The sequence below is a fragment of the Ostrea edulis genome, chromosome 3, assembly GCF_947568905.1.
Source record: "Ostrea edulis chromosome 3, xbOstEdul1.1, whole genome shotgun sequence".
Classification (NCBI taxonomy): Eukaryota; Metazoa; Mollusca; class Bivalvia; order Ostreida; family Ostreidae; genus Ostrea; species Ostrea edulis.
This window is the reverse complement of record NC_079166.1, coordinates 42,397,477-42,417,590: the sequence shown is the minus strand read 5'-3', so window position 1 is coordinate 42,417,590 and position 20,114 is coordinate 42,397,477. Positions and strand designations below refer to the sequence as shown.

The window sequence follows — 20,114 nt, the reverse complement described above, 5'->3', positions numbered from 1 at the left end:
ACGGACAGCATTCGACAGATTGTATTTGCAAATTACATGATCATACCAACCATAAAATCTTCAAAATGCTGACTGTAATCGAAACTGTTGTACAATGTACATACACAGAACATGCTCTCGCGTATCGAATGTGCAGGTGATGATGGAATATCACTAAATGAATATCGAAAGTTTACGATGGAGAAGCTGAAATCATCCTGTTTGTCATAAAGTTGAGAAGGTAGTTTAAAGTTGACATCTACGTCCACTAAGATATCCAAATATGAAACGGATATGAAAGATCCTTTTTCGAGTTCACTGAGATATATGTACTATATATCGAATCGCAGGTATAGACATGTGAATGAAAATGATCAATGTTAATAGATAAAAACGTCTTAGCGAATAAAATGAAATCTTTCAATGTAATATTAATTAAGCAGGATTGTATCTTAATATAGGTAGTCTGCATAAGAATATTCACGAGTAATCAATATTGGAAAGTATTTCTAGAAATGCTATCAGGAACCTTAATACATACATGTATACTGAGTTTTTGTTCGACATCCATCCAAACTCTGTATTCCACCGTCTTGGGTCGGGATTGAGGCATATATGGAAAATGAGTATTGAATCCCTGATTCAAGTCCCGGTATCGTGATCCCTGTTGAGGTTTTGTTTACACATGATGCATTCCCAGACTTGGACGGTAAAACATAGTGAATACAGAGCTCTTGGGTCCTGTTATCTGTTGTCACCTTTGTGAGATTAAGTGTTATGCTGTTATTGGAGAATGATGATACAAGTCCACCAGGGCATGTCGGATCCCTTGGTCCTGTAAACAATATTGCATATGTAACAGGTATATCTAGAAAAATAAAAATCACAAGGTACAGCATACGAAAACAAAATAAGGAAAGAACATATTCAGAAAAAGCAATGGTTGATTGAAATGATAGCACATGATTTATCATGAAATATAATATAGCGTGCTTCAGTCGCGTTGTTTCCAAAACTTGATATTTTAGTCCCAATCAATGAAAAGTAGGAAACCAGAAATAGAGTTATTCACGCGTTAAGAGCGAAAAATCACAACGAGGGTGATAAATCTACATTAGGAAGACAAGAGACCCACAGGAATTATCAGTCACTTTGGTAATAGTTCAAATTATCAAATCACAAGGGTTATGGGATCTAAAAAAAAGATCCTGTTCCGCATAATACAAAGCTAAATTCTAATAACCAGCAACAGTTTAATAGATGTGTTCTGAAAACTTAAATGCCTCTGAAAGTGTCAATACTGATGAAAGACTTTATTTACGTACTGTGCAATATGTAACATTAACACGATATAACTAATATGAACCCCTCCTAGGGTAAAACAAATGAGTTGTGAAATTCACAATTTTGATATATTCTTTTCTGCTTTTCCTAAATATGCATTAAAATTTTGTATCGTATCAGCAAACTTAAAGACGTCTTTCAGATTATACAGATAATAATCACTGTAATGATTTTGGACCGACTCTGTAACATCGTTGAAACCGATATCAATGATATCAAAGTCATGGAGTATGACAGTGGCAACGCTGACGGACAGTTTGCTTTAGCGATGAATCTTGCTTTTACTCCAGAGGCCTGAGTGTACTATCACCACAAATGAATAATTTGCGCAAAATTGCATCCATTAGGATGATCAGTGTGGAGGGGTAGTGTTATGATGTGAGCAGCAATATTCTACACAGGCAGAACAAAATTGCTTCACATACAGGGTAGTTTAACGGCTCAACGATATATTGATGAAATTATGCAAGCACATCATGCCGGGGTAGTAGTCCGAAATGACAACGCCAAACCGCATACTGCTCGACTAACACGTGATGCTCTACAAAGACACAATATCCAGGCTCTTTCTTTGCTATCCAAATCACCAATTTAAACCCTATTGAACAATTGACCCGAGTTCTGCAGTTAGAGTGGAACAACATCATTAGGCAGTTTTAGAGACTTAATTGCGTTCATGGGAAGGCGTTTTCATGCAGTCGTTGGTGCTCGTGGGGGGGGGGGGGGCACACTAGATATGTATTGATCGATTGATTGATTGATTGATGCTTTCTGCCACACTCAACAATTTTTCACTTATATGGTGGCGCCCAGTTTTTATTGGTGGAAGAGAGACTTGTAAAGACTGTAATACATATACAATGTCATTTCATGTAAGTTTAAGTAAGTTTAAGCATTACGTACTTGTGACTTGAGAAATATTCCTACATCCATCTAAGCTCTTGAGATTCCCAATGACGGCAAATATGGAAAATGTATACAACGTTCCTGGCTGAAGTCCCGTTATTGTTGTGTTCTGTGAGTCTTTAGAAACACATGCACCATTTTTAGAATTAGATGGCGGTTTATGATAAATACAGAGCTGTTTCGTTCCATCATCTGTTCTAATCTTTGACAGATTGAGGGTGACGTTATCAGCAGTATATGATGACACTAGTTGAGCATTGCATATCGGCTTCTCTGGCTCTGTACAGAAAAGCAACATTTATGTATAACCATTTGAACTATCTGACATTTCAAAAGCGAGATGAGTTTGCTCCATGCGGTGTGCAAACATTCAAAATGTGGAGGAATGGTATCGATTACAGTGAAACATACTTGTGGTAACTGTCAACTTGCAGTCAGTCCTATTTGTACTTCTTCCTGTATCAGAATCGATAGCAAATATAGTTAATGTATAGTTTGTTCCTGATTCCAGATCCTCAAGCAAACCAGTTTCACTGGTTTTCGTGAAACATGCGTTGTTGTTTTCGTATTTTGTGAAAGGTGGACTGCTTTCCACACAGATCTGCTCCGTCACTTGGTTAGTTGTAATACTACTAAGACGAAGCATTACACAACTGCTATTGGTATCTTGCACCAAGAGACTGTCGTTCTGACAAGTGAGATCTATATCAATATGAAAATGGAAATGTCTATTGAAGTATATTTAGATATTGTACATATACACTTACTAATATAAATATTCATTTTGGATTCTTTTTCTGAAAATACTGCCAATAGAAATGAAATATTTTAAGAAATTGCTAAATAACCTTTTTGGTTTTTTAAATACACTTTATCGTAGGTATACAGTTTTTCTATTAAGTCCTAATCTATCTGTTTTATAAGTTCAGCTATTTTATCAAGAAAAATCTACCTCTTTGCCGATTTGTAATATTCTAGTAACATTGAAACTTGCTTAACAACAATAACAATTATTGGAAAACGCTACGTTTAGTTGCAAACTTAATTTTCAAGTCGTGCTCTTACAATACTGATAAGAGTTAGTTACTTTGGTGTGAATGTTCTTTAAATATCCAATGCAGAGATATTAAAGACTTTCTTGTACCTTTCATTATACATATATATGTTGGTCGGAATGACAAAATTAGATAAAGTAATGTTCTTGAATATTTTACAGTGAATAAGACGGTCGACATGTAAACAATAATATTCGGTGTTTTACGCGATACTGTAATTACATGTACATAACATTGTGACTAAGACGAAAGAGAATTGTATACATTTCTAGGAAATTGTTTATTCTTAAGCATCAGAAAAGTTTCAAGACGTTTAAATTGTGGTCTTTGTTTTAGATTTCAGTTCGTAATCAAAATAAAATATCTTATCTGATACTTTGTGATAAATACATATCGCCATAACATTTATAAGAGAGAATAATCTTCCTGACTTTCAATGGGATAAGCATTACAGTACTGTACCAGGAATTAATTTTGTAGAAACCGTCGTCGTCGTCGTTATGGTGGCTATCGCTGTAGTAGTTACACTGGGGGATGAGGAGGATTGTGACCCTGAAAATAAAATGTCTGAATTTTATATAAAATGAAATTTTAAAAAATTGAATATTGAATAATGAAGACCAGAACAAAACTACGAAAACAAGAATTTATTCCAGTTTTTAACTCATACAATCTATGAAGTATAAATTCACAATTCTAAAATAAATGTGAATTGATTATTGTAATGTGTTTTTCCATGATTAAGAAAAACAACGATTGTAGAAAATATTGCAAAGACTCTTGGCAACTTTTGGAATCGCGTAATTTTTGGTCTAGGTAGTTCACCTGGCTAGAATCATAAAATACAAAATTTAAAATTCAGGGCTGTAAAATAATTCTGGTTTCGGCTGGGTTCCTTAGCGACTGGCGGCTAGTCATTCATCGACATACATGGTAATTATCAAATGAATTTATTACGCAATTTACTTCGACAGTTATATCTACCTTCTGTACTCTGTATTCTTAATATTCTGAGTACACCTGCAGGTATATATTAGGAAACAAGTGACATACAATCGGGGCGGACTTCAGTGCATATATATATATATATATATATATATATATATGGTTTGCTAAAGTTTTATAAAAAAAATCATGACACTTTATATTAACATTTATGTATATGATGCAAATAGTATTTATCTCTATTCATATAATTTCAAAGCCTTGTGATAAGGGAAACAATTTGGTTTTTTTTTTCATTATAGAATATCGCTAAAACAAACGCTGGGTCACAGATTCCAAGCTTCGAATGAAATTGGGAACCATCCCCACCAACACCAGTTACTAGTATAAAACATAGTACAGACTTGAGTTACACTGACAATTTTTTTAATTTAGATTTACAATGTTTTCTGACACCTTTCAACAATGAGGTAGAGTTTGCTAATGTAGTATATAATGAATCAATGTAATCATGAAGAAATATGTATCATCAAGCATGTGTTAAACGTTTGTTTGTGTAAAGTAAATAAATGCTTTTTTATTCTTTTACAGGAAGAATAGAAACAAACTAACAGGATGAGACTATCCTGAATTGGCGGCAAAACGTGTCGGACTGTTTCATGAAAACAATTAAATTGAATGAAAAAAATTCAAAGTCAGTAGTAAAAGTCCAAAAGTGTTCTGTAATGTGATATTACAACATGATCATTGGCAAGCTGGCAACCCTACAAGTGGATGGGCGATATAAGCTTCCGTAGAAAACGTGTTAGTCCAACAACTTGTTGACTAACTTCATGAACATAATAAATGTTACAATGTCACATCATATAACAAGCAAAATAGCTTAAGAGAAACCGTCAACTCAAATTACATATACATTTATGTACATTGAAAGAAATGACTAAATCAGTTTAACGAGATAGTACTTCATCTAAACAAGATACTAACTCATTATATATCGATCCCGTGGGGATCCGGGTTAGAATAGGTCCTCAGTACCCCCTTGCTTGTCGTAGGACGCGACTAAATGGGGCGGTCCTTCGGATGAGACCGCAAAAACTGAGGTCCCATGTCACAGCAGGTGTGGCACGATAAAGATTCCTCCCTGCTCAATTGCCATTAGCGCCGAGCATAGGCCTACATTTTGCAGTCCTTCACCGGCAATGGTGACCTCTCCATATGAGTGAAATATTCTCGAGAGGGACGTTAAAGAATATTCAATCAATCATTATAGAAAAAAATGTGTCGTTATAATTAGACACATATTCTAACTGTTGTGTATATTACTATTTGCATTAAATTGACCTAGATTGTTCTAGGGAAGTGATGTTTAGTTCATTAACACCTGTGACCGAGATAGTTCTAGGCCTCGTGTTATTTTAGTAGAAAGATGACATACATGAAATGGTTGCATCGTTGTCTTTCAAGATTGTACCATAAAATGCATTCCTATTATATGTACACTGAAATAGTTATGATAAAAAAGCTCTGGTTAGACACTTTTATATGCTTTTGAATTTTATTATACTGGGAACTACGATTTTAGAATTATTAGTTTTGTGTGCGTAGATTCTGTGTAGATTTATTGTTCAACTGCCGTAAGTTAGTATTTTGCTGTTGCTACAATTTTCTATCAATTATTAATTATAAATAGATATTATCAACTGTCAAATTTTCTTTTGTTAGTAAATTCTGCTGCGTTATATTAAGGGTTTGTTCTAACCCATAACAGAATTGGGGGCTCGTCCGGGATATAAAAAAATATATGTCGCATTTTTCAAGATTTCAATTTCACCCCCCCCCCTGAATTATTGAATTTCATAGACAGCAGAATTTACCATGTTTTCGGTCTCAGATTTTCTTGTTTCGGCGAATGTTCAGGTGTTCGATGCCTTAAAAAAGATGAGTTGATAAATTTAACTGTAAACTTGTAAAAGAAAATATTATTGAGTCTTATGATTTTTCCGAAACAAACTGATGAACAAATCAAAATAATAGAATTCGAATTTTTACGGAAACCCATTAGTGCAAACCAAAACTAAATTAAAAAACGAAATTATTAAATAAAAAACCAAATTTGAAAACCAAAAATAAATCAAAAACGAAATTAGTAAATGAAAAAACGAAATTATTGATTATCAAACGAAATTAAGAAATAAACTTAAGAATTAAAACCGAAAATATTAAATAAAAAAGAAATTGATTTATAAAAAACGAAATCATTAAATAAAAAACGAAAACTAAGTATATAACAAAATTCAGAACAGTTTTTTGAGAATATAATACGTGTGTATCAGTAGAGCTTAAGAAGGAAGAAACATGGTTCCTAAATCTTTGATTTACGGCGATATAATTATCGTCAATGCAGCATGATATTAGAAAACAGCCAACGTATCCATTCACTACACGTCTATCTTCAATGTTCGCTGAAAGGTCCCAGACCTCGTGTATCGGATTACAGAATTTCTCCAAAATTGCATCAATCTAGTAAGAGCATATATGGCTCCCATCATCCTAGTACCTCAACAATCGCTTGACTCTACACTAATTAAGTGTTTCGGCGGTGTGGTACGAGGTTATTATATTGAGCCAATTGATTTGATTGATTGATAGATTGATGTTTAGCTGCATGCAAATCCGCCTCATCAAGAGAATCATTTGCGCTTCACAATAATCATGTAGATTGATTATTCTAAAATAGAGATTGTGAGCATAACTCCTAAATTCTTATTGTGTTGGTATGAACCACACGATAGGTACAATGTAGAACAGAGAAAACGTCTTTGTCTCTCTGGAGGATGTGCTTTTGCTTAATGGGTTGTATTTTGTGATAAAAACAAGCGGTATACCCTATTTGTTTTTGCTTTTATTTACACCTGATAGCAGATGGGGCTCGATCGTAGTTAACAAGTACCACGTGTATGTTTTGATGGATTTCTTTATCACTATAGCCCCCCCCCCCCTTTAGACGGTTTGTTTTGAAATCTTTAAGAATTCATTCAATTCAATTAATTCATCCACTTAAACCATTCATGCAAAGGTACATAAGGTACATAAATATTATATAAGTTAGTATTTAAACAACATTGTCAAGGGTACAAGTATATAACTAAATACATACAAGTGTATGATTTGAACGTATTCTATTGTATATAATATATACAAAAGGATCAGACGCAGGTTCGTACAACTTACGAGTTCTTCTCCTTAACGTGTAAGTACATTAGCACAAAATAAAGGTGGAGTGCATAATGCATAAACATGTTAGGGAGGACAGCAAACTAACTGATGGATGTTAAAAATAAATACACATAATGTTTTAACTCTCTAAATTTCAGTGTATTTGGTACAGTTGTACATGGCAATATCTAGGAGTCAACAATTCTTTTCGTAAAGTAGATAGAGATTTACATTTTATATTTTGCTTTTCATGTAGTAGTTCTTTTTATTTAGTAAATTCATCTTTTATTTAGTTTTGGTATTTTATTTAGTAATTTTGTTATTTATTTAATATTTTCGTTTTTTATATAAACAATTCGTTTTTGTATTTAGTATTTTCGTTTTTTATCTACTAATTTCGTTTTTTATATAATAATCTTCCTTGTTGTTTTTAGTTTTAGTTTGCACTAATGGGCTTCCGTAAATTCAGATAAAATTAGAAAAATAAAAATTAGAGAAAGTCCGAAAATGCAGATAGAGAAAATGAAACTAGAAAACGAATTAAAGAGCTGAAAGAGAAAAACCAATTCTTGAAATTGAAAGAGGGGAGAGAGAAAGAACAAGAACGACAGTTTGAGTTAGAGAAATTGAGATTACAGAGCCAACATGTTAGGACTGAATTTGATGCTGCTAAAACATTGAGTTAGTACCAAAATTTCAAGAAAAAAATCAGTTTATAAATATTTTCGGCATTTCAAGAAAGTTGCAGAAAATTTGAAATGGCTGCGGGATGTTTGGTGAGGTGTGTTACAAAGTGTACTGATTGGCAAAGTGGCTGGTGTTTATTCGGCGCTATCCATAACTGATAGTTCATATTACGACAAGGGCAAGATAACGATCTTAAAAGTTTATGATGAATGGTTGAGATCTAACGGAATTCATGACAATTTCAAAAGCCTTTATCAGCTCATCTTAGTAGAAGTGTTTAAGGAGCGTGTTCATCAAGATTTGAGAACACATTTAGAAGATAAGTATGCGAGAACTCTTGAGGAAGCTGCAGTTATTTCAGATACTGATACTCTCTCTCATTAGAAACAAATTCTAGAAAAATTTCAAGTTAGTACTTCATAGATCAAAGTACTGAAAGTACTGATGGGAGTTTATTTTATGTAGATTTGCACCAGATGCTTCTGGGATTGAGAATTATTCCAAAATAATAATATAAAATAGAGAAGTACACTCAAAAGCCATAAACTTATATTGTTTCTTTATAACAATCAACGCAAATCAAATGGATATAATCAAAACAAATTATTTATGTCTACATACATATAGACACTAGTACGTTAACACATTGTCTGGATTCTATTTTACTATTCCAACATATTATATAGTAATACTCTTAAAATTGCTCATTTTTGTCAAAATATGTCACTACACTAATATTCTAGCACAAGAACATGTTTGAAAAATTCCACACATAACTTAATAATTCTTTGGTTTATGCTAATTTTTCATGTATTTTCTTTCTACAACTCCTCTTAAAGATTGACACGACTTACACAACTAAACAATTCTCCATTGCTTGAAGTGCAAGAACTTGTACTTAAACATCAGACATTTACGTATCCTTTATCTTTAAAATTGTGTATGATCCTACTTAAAATTCAAAATTCAATTCCTAGAGCTCTATGCAAATCATCTTGGAAAATCTTGATGTACATAACTTCGTAAGCATCAACAAATGACAGTAAAATAGCTACAATTTATTCAATTTACAAAAATAGCCATGTGGTCTTAATTTTGCACAGGTGAAAAGGTGAGGAAAACGGACAGTGATCAATTTAATAAATCCTAAAAGGAATACAAAATTAAGAGTTTCATCAATATTTGATTTAATTCAGCATTCAATGTGACGATTCACGATATTTTCGGTTCACTTCAATTTGACGCTAACAAAAATCAGTTACCGATCGTTTGTTTTCCCGATTGTGGACACGTGTACATGTATGTATCTTTTGAATATGAAAGGTCCACGCAAATGCTATAGAATACGCAGCAACCGCAATTTCAAAGACATCGACATTTTTCTGTAAATTTATATGCATTTTTACATATAGTCATGTTATTAATTATTGTCAAGCATGTGTATGGTCGTTTGATTGATTTTGATTGGATAATGTTTTCACCTGTATAATTATCTTACAAATGAAGAACATAGAGTGAAATTTATGCTGTTTGTATTCAAATACGTGTCGTTTGAACGATTCAAATGGATATAATCAAAACAAACGTATCACTCAGGAGAGTGGGTGGGGGATGGGAACATCTGTAACGGCCCCTGGTACAATTCTTTGATCAATATTGTTAACTTTCATTTCTTTGAATTAAATACCGGATAGATATTTGAACGCTTTTTACAAAATTGTAAGATTGAATAATGTTACCAGACGTAGTAGATGGCTTTGTTGTTTCTTCTACAGATTCTGCAAAAGACGTTATCAGTACAATGTATGTATGAAATTATAACAAACGTTTAAAACTTTATCATTACAGTTGCTTAATCTTGAAAGATTTTGAAATTGATACAATTTTGAAAGATCAAAATCCAGAAATCTAAGATAGAGCTTTATGATATTCTTTTACGATGTTACATTTTTGAAAAGTTCAAATTGGTGTTTATTACTAGTATATACAATTCTGTGATTGCATAATTCTTTCATTTGTTAAATTATCTTACAACTGAACAAAATAGAGTGAAATGTGTTGTTTGAAGGATTCATCCGGGCTTAATCAAACAGAGAGTATCACCTAGGAAATGGGTGATGTTTGGGAATATCTGTAACGATTCATATTAAAATTTTCTTAACATTTCTGTCAATTGCCATTTGTTTGAATAAATATGGCAGGTTTGACCGGTCGACAGGGGGTGCTTACTCCTTTTAGTCACATGATCCCATCTCTAGTATATCTATGGGGTCCGTGTTTGCTCAACTATCTATTTTGTATTGTTTATAGGAGTTACGAAATTAGTCACTATATATATATTCTACAAAGTGTTTAGACTATATATATATATATATATATATATATATATATATATATATATATATTAAAATTGCACAAAATGTCCATGGTTTTGGTAATAAGTAGAAAAAATATATCCAACGATGACTAAGTCGGCATGATCCACATTTAATTAATTACACGTATAGATTTAACTATGACGGATTGTATTGAGGCTTTAACAAAGATCATTATGACGTCATGATACAACGTTATGAAATAATACATGAGAAAGGAAAAAAAAGGAAATAAAAACACAGCCGACTTTTGGTCTGTGCAAGATAAAAAATATACAATATGTACAATAATAATGACAAGTTTGTTTACATAGCAGTTGACTTCTGACCTATGTGTTAACAATCAAATAAAACAGATTTATAATGCGTGAAAATGTTTATAAATCATATAAAGGCATTTTTGACATTGTGCAATTTTTTTTAAAAACAATGTCTCTGATCCAACAAAACTATTTTCAGGTAGCATCATTGAGTACAAAAGAAATGCACCTTCACAGTAGACAACTTATAACCTTTCGACAAGAAATCGGGACTGCCTGCCATTCAACCATTGTACATATATGAATTTACCAGTCCTGTTGTGAAGAAACTTATTTCATCCTCTTTCAAGGGTCATGTTATTTAGGATTTTAACTACTTGTCCTGCATCACAAGCTTAAAAAGATTTCACAATCTGGCTGCAGATGGAACTGCATGGTTTGAAATCCTCATAGGAATTCTGAGAAGCATGGAGGCCTACACCAGATAATGACAAGATTTCATAGTTCGAGGAGTACCAGGAAAATTTACTTGCAGCAAAATTGTACATAAAGAGAGACTCACTCAAACATGAATGTAAAATAATTATAAAGATGCAGAATATATATATATATATATATATATATATATATATATAGAGAGAGAGAGAGAGAGAGAGAGAGAGAGAGAGAGAGAGAGAGAGAATTATATGGTGATATAATTGAACTCATTGTCTTCGATGGCTATGGCATGTCAGTAGAGAATCATGATTCATATGGTGATAATGTTCAATTATATACTCGTTTCAGTGCAATGGCATTGCACAAATAAATATTTTAAGTGTTGCTAGGGAAAGTGGTTGTTATATAATTACATGTTGATATATTTGTATATTCTCATTTGAAGGCAATTGGAATTGTACAGTTTGAAATTTTTGCTTGTTGCTAGGGAAAATTGGTTGCTATGGTGATATAGTTAAACCTGTTGTCTTCATTGGATTAAACATATCAGTAGAAAATCATATATTGGTATATTTGCATTAGGTTCTCATTCCAGTGCAATTTAATCATACAACTTTAAATTTTATGTGCGTTGCTAAGGAAAATCAGTTGTTATGGTGATATGGTTTAAGTCTGATTTCTCCAATTGGTCTGAAATGTCAATAAACTAAAGTGAACCCTGATGATTTGTATTTATTTTCAGTTAATATAATCATTTTAATGCATATATTGCAGATATTCTTGTTTTATTGTGTTGGAAATGGGCCTGAAAGAGTTGCCTAGCAACCGTTACTATGTGCATTTCCGACTCTTTTGATTTTGATTTTGAGTACACTTAGTATTGATTGTTTAGAAAATATGTATCAAAATTTGGCACTTTTCGGATAACTAAAGTAATATGTATTTAAAATACCTTAAAATTGTCGAATTTACATTAAATTGATAAATATTAAAACAATGCCTATTCCAAAGTCCTCTACAGATACCATATAATAGTATTTCATTAGTATTCTACATTTTTATATTGAAGTAACCTTTACCTCGCCTAAATAAATTATCATTATGTTTGAAAAATTATTATTTTCATTTTTATACAAATTTTAAGAAGTGTGTATGTCTGCACTTTACAAAACCCAATAGAGTGGTTGCTATGGAAACACAAATGCTTTAATTTCCATAGCAACCATTGATGCACAATGTTTTTACTCTGCATATCTTCATATATCATTATTATGAAGAGTTATGGAAAGTTTCATGAAAATCCAAGATTATCAGTATGCCACCCTCTGCATGATTCTTACGTGTACTGCTACTTAAGTGTATATATAATAGGAATGAATTTTCTAGTACAATCTTGAAAGACAATATTGTCATTAATGATGCAATCATTACATCATCTTTCTACTAAAATAACATGAGATCTATAACAATGTCGGTCAGAGGTGTAAATGAAAAGTAAACGTAACCTTCTAGAACAATCAAGGTCAATTTAGTGCAAATAGTGATATACACAACACTAGAATTATATGGCTATTTCAAACTGGATAGGTCACAGACTTTAATGAAAAGGTGAAGATAAAGAGAGATCAGTGATCAATCTCATAACTCCTGTGAGATATAGAATTAAGGGTTTGATAAACACAGATCCCTGGATACACAAAATGTGGGATCAGGTTCCCAGGAGGAGCAAGCATCCCTGTCGACCGGTCACACCTGCCGTGAGCCCTATATTTTGATTATGTGAACGTAGTAATCCGCAGTCAAAAATCAGTGTGTAAAGAACTGCATAACAATTGGTATGAAAAAAGTCAGGAAACATTTGACCCATTGACAGGTTGTATAATATACCAATGCATGGATATAAGTTTTTAGTTGCTTTTATTCTCTCATGAGAAAATAAATTCCTCATTTACAAGGCATGATCTTAATTCAATTTTGGAAACTGCAATTTTAAACTATTTGTACATGTTTCTTCTTTTGAATTTAATTACAATTATCTTGTTTTACCATTACTGAATTATCGTTACAAAATGATTCACCATTAACGATTCCTCATTCAGGCAGTTACCGTTTAAGGTCACCTTAAGGTCACCTTAGCCTAGCTGTCACCGTCTATCAGTACTATCAGAACTTTAATTTAATGATTCAGGGGGCCTAATATCATACCAAACGAACTTAGTTCAAACAAATTGATGGTACAGGGGTTTCAACAATCTCGATTGAAGTCAGCATTTCGCAAATTATATGGTCGTTATAACGATCTAGTTCGTCAATACAACCAATAATTGGGTCATATACTGTCTGACGTGTTTCATACCGATTTCTACGCCGTTCTTTGCACACTGATTTTGACTACGGATAACTCCGTTTACCTGATCAGAATATGGGGCTCACGGTGGGTGTGACCGGTCGACAGGGGATGCTTACTCCTCCTCTGGTGTGTCCAGGGGTCCGTGTTTGCCCAACTATCTATTTTGTATTGCTTGTAGGAGTTATGAAATTAATCACTGTCCGTTATCTTCACCTTCTATACTGAACATAGACATTTATAGAAAACTAACAACTCAACTATATGACAAACGAAATGACTTCTGTTTCTCAAGATATTTAACACACTGCAGCCACTTGTCTTTATTTTCAATAATGAATTAAGACTATTTCTTAAAAATGGAAAAATATAACTCCTCCCCAAGTAGTGGAGGAGCATGTGTCAGTTCTGGTTTTCATGTAGCTTGTATGATGGCTGTATTTTAGATACATATTTTGTTGAAAGTTATTTTGATTTCCAAGTTGTAACCTAAAACTATTTCTAAAAGAAATTCAACTCGAATACGTAAGTATACCTATAAATTATTTTACGTAAACAGTAATATAATTCAAATATTCATTGTAGAACAAGATACAAATACCCCCTTCTGTGTGTTTGATTGCAAGAGCGGATGCAGCATGGGTTCAGACTCCTACCCAAACCCACTCAATTTGAAAAGTAATAGCTCCATGACATTTTCATCGTTTTAACTATCAAATCAAATTATCCCCTTCCCTAAACAATGTTTCATTGCAAGAGCAGCATGGTTCCAGATAGACACCCATCCCTTAACAGTGTTTCATGAAAACAATCTATAGACAAACATATACATATTGCATCATATTTGTATATATTCTAGATCTATTTAGTAGATACTGCATGTTTGCACCCTTGTTTAGACCCCCAAAAATGCAGGGATTGACACCCGAGGCTATATTCCTGGATCAGCGCATGATTTGCACCGCAAATCGTCAGTTACAAATGAGGCACTTATCTAGTGATGATTTAGTTTACTCCGGTGTGTTATTCAGCTCCGAAAAATAAAACCTTGCTGTACAAATGGCTATCACATATGATGTGTTCGAGGTAATGCGGAGAATTCAACACCGCACCGGACTTCTTTGCATCAGGTTAAATTTTCAAAAATACATATATTGATGTATATGTTGTTGTATTCATACTAAAGAGAAGGAATATTTTTAATACATGTAATACATAAATCATTAACTTGTTGAATACAGGTACTATGGATATTAGTTTAAACACTCTAACATTGAAGGACTGATTTCGAGGGTAAATAGGGCCTAGTGCATGTACATTCATGCAGCCTGATTAAAACCAGCTCCCTTCTCCTATCGTCGTCAGGGCCCCTGACGACGATAGGAAAAGGGGGTGGGGTGGGTAATCAGACTGTCACTCATGAGGTTTCAGTTTGGAATTTAAGCAATCTGATTAAAATCAGATCTTTGATCCGTTCCGTTATTGCTATGTCGCTACAAACGTTCAATGTATTACGTAAAGTATTTATCTACAAAAGATCAGTTTGCCATAAAGTTGTGTTGTTAGCTTGCCGTTAATATCTACTTTCAATAAAATATCTAAGTATGAAGCAGAGGTGGACAACTCTGTGGTGTCTTTTTTCGAATTCACTGGGATATATCGAATTGATATATGAATAAAGATTATTATTGTTAATACATAATACGTCGTCGATATATCTAAATGTCGAATTGAAGACCACAGCAAGATATTTTTCTCCTCACGTAGAAGTTTTTGAATAAATTCTGATTCATAGGAATATATAAACAGTGCAGCTAACAAAGGATCACAATTCGTACCCATGGGCATTCCAACAGACTGTTGGAAAACCTGATCACCAAAGACCATGAAGATATTATCAATGAGGAACTCCAGGATATTTTTTATTTCAATTTCAGAATACTTGTGCGTAGAATCAAAGTGGCGTTTAACAAAGCAAGTTTTTAGATGACTGATCACTTGATAGGAATATTTACGTTTTCCATTTTTGTTTAAGAAGCAACTGCCTATGAAGTCAAAAAGTATAGTCTTTAATTCATCTTAAGGAATGGTCGTGTAAAGGGTTGAAAAGTCATACATTTTGATGTTGTTGATTTGAGAAAAGTTTGCGATTTCAAGTTTACTAAAAGTTCTTCAGAATTTTTTTATAATCCACATTTGATTTACACCATTTCTGGTATATGTAGGTGCATAATACGTTTGTAGTTTCTCCTTCACATCTGTTAATATTTGCATGAGGAGCAAAGATAGGGGCTTGGTAGAACATTTACTGGATCCAGCAATTTATCTTTGATTGTATGGGTTTTTATGAAGTTTAGGAATCAGTATAGGTACGGTAACTGATATTTATCCGACCCATTGACTGGGATATTAAATGTGTCTAAATCTGAAGCATGGTTTTGAAGAATTTCATCTTTTGAAAGGGCAGTTGGAGTATAAGTACGATTATCAAAAGTCGAATTAATGCAAAGTTCGTTTAAAAAGACAATGTCGTTACAAGCTTTGTCAACTGGAACCAAAACATTCCTCATGTAACCTATCTAATTATTTTATCACTTCCGGTTTGCTAAACACAGAATGATAGGTGGTATGTACTTTTTATTTCATTATGTATAATGCGGGCTTTTAATATTGCTCTTATACTTTTAACCCATTCTGAAAAATGTATCAAGTTCTTCTTTTTCATATTTATATCATTTCGTGCATGCACATTTTTTTCTCGTTAGAGTTCATGATTTTCTAAAGCTATTTGGAATTCTGTTGTTTTTATCGAAGGATTCTTGTAGTAAAGTAAAAGTTCCTACCAAAATGATGCACACCTAACCGTAGGTGTACTGTAAAAGAAAATGAAATGATACATCGTGTGTATTTATTTTGTGGTGTAAGACAGTGAACATAACGAACAAGGATCAATTTCATGGATTCCAGAATGCCTACAAAATTAAGTTTAGGGCAAGCACCAACTCGTAGAAACACCTGGCGAAATCATATGCCTAGGAGGAGAAAGCACCCCCTGTTGACCGGTCACATCCTCTGTGACCACTATATCTTCATGATAACGGATTAATTCGTAATTAAAATCCATTTATATCGTATGGTCAACGAATTGACACAAAACAGTTAGGCTGTCCAACCTATTAAAAAGTTGTATTTTCAATTATGATTACCATAACGAATATAGTATTTCTGAAATGCCGACTTTTGATAAAACTATTGAAACCCCTGTAACATCATCTTATTTGTAAGTAAATAATCATACTGCAGTGAAAAAAAATCTCTCTTTTTTGAGCTTTCAAGTAACAATTATGAACCTACACATGTTATTGCTATCAATATAAAAGGGAACTGTTGGACATGCTTACCAAACGGAATCAATGTCTCCAAAGCCTCTTCATTTTTAGGACTAGGTGTTGCATCCACATCCTTGGTTGGACCTAGGAAAATGATAATATAACTAATATTGTTTCCTGTTTTGTTCAAATGATGTATAACTTATATGACTTATAAAATACGGATGTATATTTAATTGCTAGGATAAAATTTAGGAATTCATTCAAAATTAAGGACTATCTCCCTCATGCATAGCTCTGATCCTTGGACAAATTTGACTCCAGTTTTTGGTACTCTGGTTTTCTTTTAGCTCTTACAAGTTTATTGTTATTTCAGATTTACAAAATTTCGGCTTGAGCATCACTGAAGAGACATTATTTGTCGAAATGCGCATCTGGTGCATCAAAATTGGTACCGTATAAGTTTTACATCTTACAAAACCTATTCAGTTGTACCGATCCTCAGCTTATCAGCTTAAAACTACTTTGGTAATTACAATCGTTTTTGGGTGGGGTTTTTTGTTTTTGCATTTTGCTTCAATATCAAACCGAAACGCACATCATAATGATGAAACGAAGATAACATTGATACATTTCATGTATGTAGATTTAAAAAAGAGCAAACACGGACCACTGGAAAAATTAGAGTTGGGATCATATGCTTGGGAGGAGTAAGTACTATCTGTTGACCTGTCATACTCGCCGTAGCCCCTCTGTTTGATCAGGCAAATGAAATAATCCACAGTCAAAATCAGTATGCAAAGAACGGTCTAACAATTGGTGTGATATACGTTATACAACATTTCACCTGATCGCAGGTTGTATTTGGAAATAAAATCATTATAATTTGATAAACTGCTGACTTGAAACGAGTCCGTTGCAATTTTTTTTTTGGTCAATAGTTATCTCGGTTTTAAAACTTCTTCATACGCAGAAGATGGTCTTGTGTATCGAATCAGCTAAGACATATCCCGTACACAGATGTTAATAAAATATAGCTACATGTACATGAATATGGAAAGTCGTCGAGGAGAAGCTAAAGTTAATGACGAACAACGACGGAATGAAGGAATGGAAATAGGTCACCTGAATGACTAGGGTGACTTACATATAATTGACTGAATATAAGGATTAAATATAGCTTTAACCTTTTCTGACCTCAAAACCAGAACTTTTATGATATTCTCCAAGCATTTGTATATAACAAATAGTCTGAACTGCAATTCTGTAAATATCTCTCTATCTAATCGACTGTTTTCATGCTCCCCAATCGTAATTTTGGAACATTTTGTTTTTACTCCTATTATTATTGATATCTGGTGCTGATGTTTTGGAAGTTTTCTCAAAAGCTGTATGATTGACCACGATAACAAGACGATAGGGGTTGTCTGTTTTTTCATGCACGTGTGTGTTTACTCATGTTGTTCGATGTAGTTCATATTATACGTATATGATAAGAATAGCTGTTGAATGAATTGAACAAAATTGCTTAGTCATCCTCATGTGCACGTGTATGCATATAAATTGGTTTCCTTTCAATTGCTTAGTATAGTAACCTTTTAACAAAGAAGGTATTTGAATGAATTTTCGTTGTCAATTTACGATTAGACTGCCTAATGAATTGTGTAAAAATTTCTTTAATCAAATTCACGTCCATATAAATGCGCGTGCATTGTAATTTGAACATCTAAAGTCAAGTATTGATCTATAACAGATGTATTTTTCAATGAAATGTCATGGAATTTATGTTGTAGGTTTATGTTTAGATCCCAAACTGATAAGTATGTTTTTCTTTGTAGACTAAAACGTACAAGCACGTGTGCTAAATTTTCATCGATTTATATCTCAAACCCCTTTATCTCTCCTAGGAATGAACAAAATACAATATCCACAGCATAGGTACATACTAAAGGGTACCTGTAAAACAACATGATTAGAATTGATGAAAGTCACGCTTATGCGCATGTATGCACGTGCATTTGCTAATTTGGACGCACATTTACTTGATGTACTTCATTCATCATAAAAGATGTTTTGAAATTTGCTTTGTAAGTATGTTGTAATCCTTGTATCAGATCGGCATGGTCAAAATTATATACCACCACGCGCATGTACGTGTGCTAAATTTTGATTAGATAATACTTCAACGTCTTTGACCTTGCTTTTCAATAAATTAATGTATCTTCACTTTTTCGTTACACCAGTATTTACCTTTTCATATTACTGTAAATTTAGAATTGGGGGTTTCGGTACAGTCGTGTTGATAGTTATTGGCAGGTATGAATATGCCTGTCTCATTGATTTTGAATACATAATCCTTTCATTTGTATAATTATCTTACAAGACAAGAAAATATAGTGAAATCCATACTGTTTTTATCACAGAATATGTGTTGTATGAACGATTCAACTTGACTTAATCAAACAAAAAGTATCACTTGAGAGATGGGGAACGTTTGGAAAAATATCAGTAATGGTTCATGTTACAATTCTCTAAACGTTTTTGTTAATTATCATTTGTTTGGATGAATGCCGTATAGATATTTGAACAGTAAATACAAAAAAAAAAAGCATTGAATAACTTTACCAGACGGAGGAGGCAGCAACGGCTTGGCTCCTACTGAATCTGTAGTATTATCTGCAAAACATGTTATCAGGACAGTCTATATATTAAATGATAACAACATATAAAAAATTATGCTCTTTTAGCGTTAAATTCACATAATTACGTCCGATTTATATATGATGTTAGGATCCCCTGACGCGCGGAGGTTTATTTATAGACGACCAACTGAAAATGTATGATTTATGCATACCTGCTATATTTACTTGTACATTAATCTCACTGTTTTCTTTTACATGGATATGTTTCAAAGCATATACTTCTACGAAAGCTAAAAACGTGAAAGACTAATTCATCTGTTTTATAATTATGTACAAAAGTAATACATGGACATCGGATCATAAAGTTTTATTATGTTTATAACATATTTGTGGTTGATTTCTGCTGGTCTCGGATTTATTCCGACCCATAAAATATCAATTTTGCCACGATTCACTACTACTTCCGCAAAATGATGGAAAACTGAACTTTTTATGACCAAAGGTGTTGTTTATGATGACCTCTATAAAAATTTAAGCTGAAGGAATTGACTGCATGATTTGGAACAATCCATAATCTCCGGTGCTATA

At 33.0% G+C, this 20,114-nt stretch overlaps 2 protein-coding genes across 2 annotated transcripts in view; both read right to left on the bottom strand.

The window, feature by feature from the left end:
* Positions 1 to 20,114, bottom strand: part of LOC130053561 (receptor-type tyrosine-protein phosphatase H-like) — a 412,921-nt gene that overhangs the window by 64,771 nt on the left and 328,036 nt on the right. The gene's annotated exons all lie outside the window — the stretch shown is intronic.
* LOC125673156 (uncharacterized) overlaps positions 3,747 to 20,114 on the bottom strand; it is a 271,989-nt gene continuing 255,621 nt past the window's right edge. The window contains exons 7-9 of the mRNA XM_056160770.1: positions 19,510 to 19,560; positions 16,910 to 17,028; positions 3,747 to 3,836 (exon numbers count right to left, since the gene is read on the bottom strand). Coding sequence (XP_056016745.1) covers positions 3,807 to 3,836; positions 16,910 to 17,028; positions 19,510 to 19,560 — 200 coding nt within the window. The 3' untranslated portion in view covers positions 3,747 to 3,806. The remainder of the gene's footprint in view (positions 3,837 to 16,909; positions 17,029 to 19,509; positions 19,561 to 20,114) is intronic.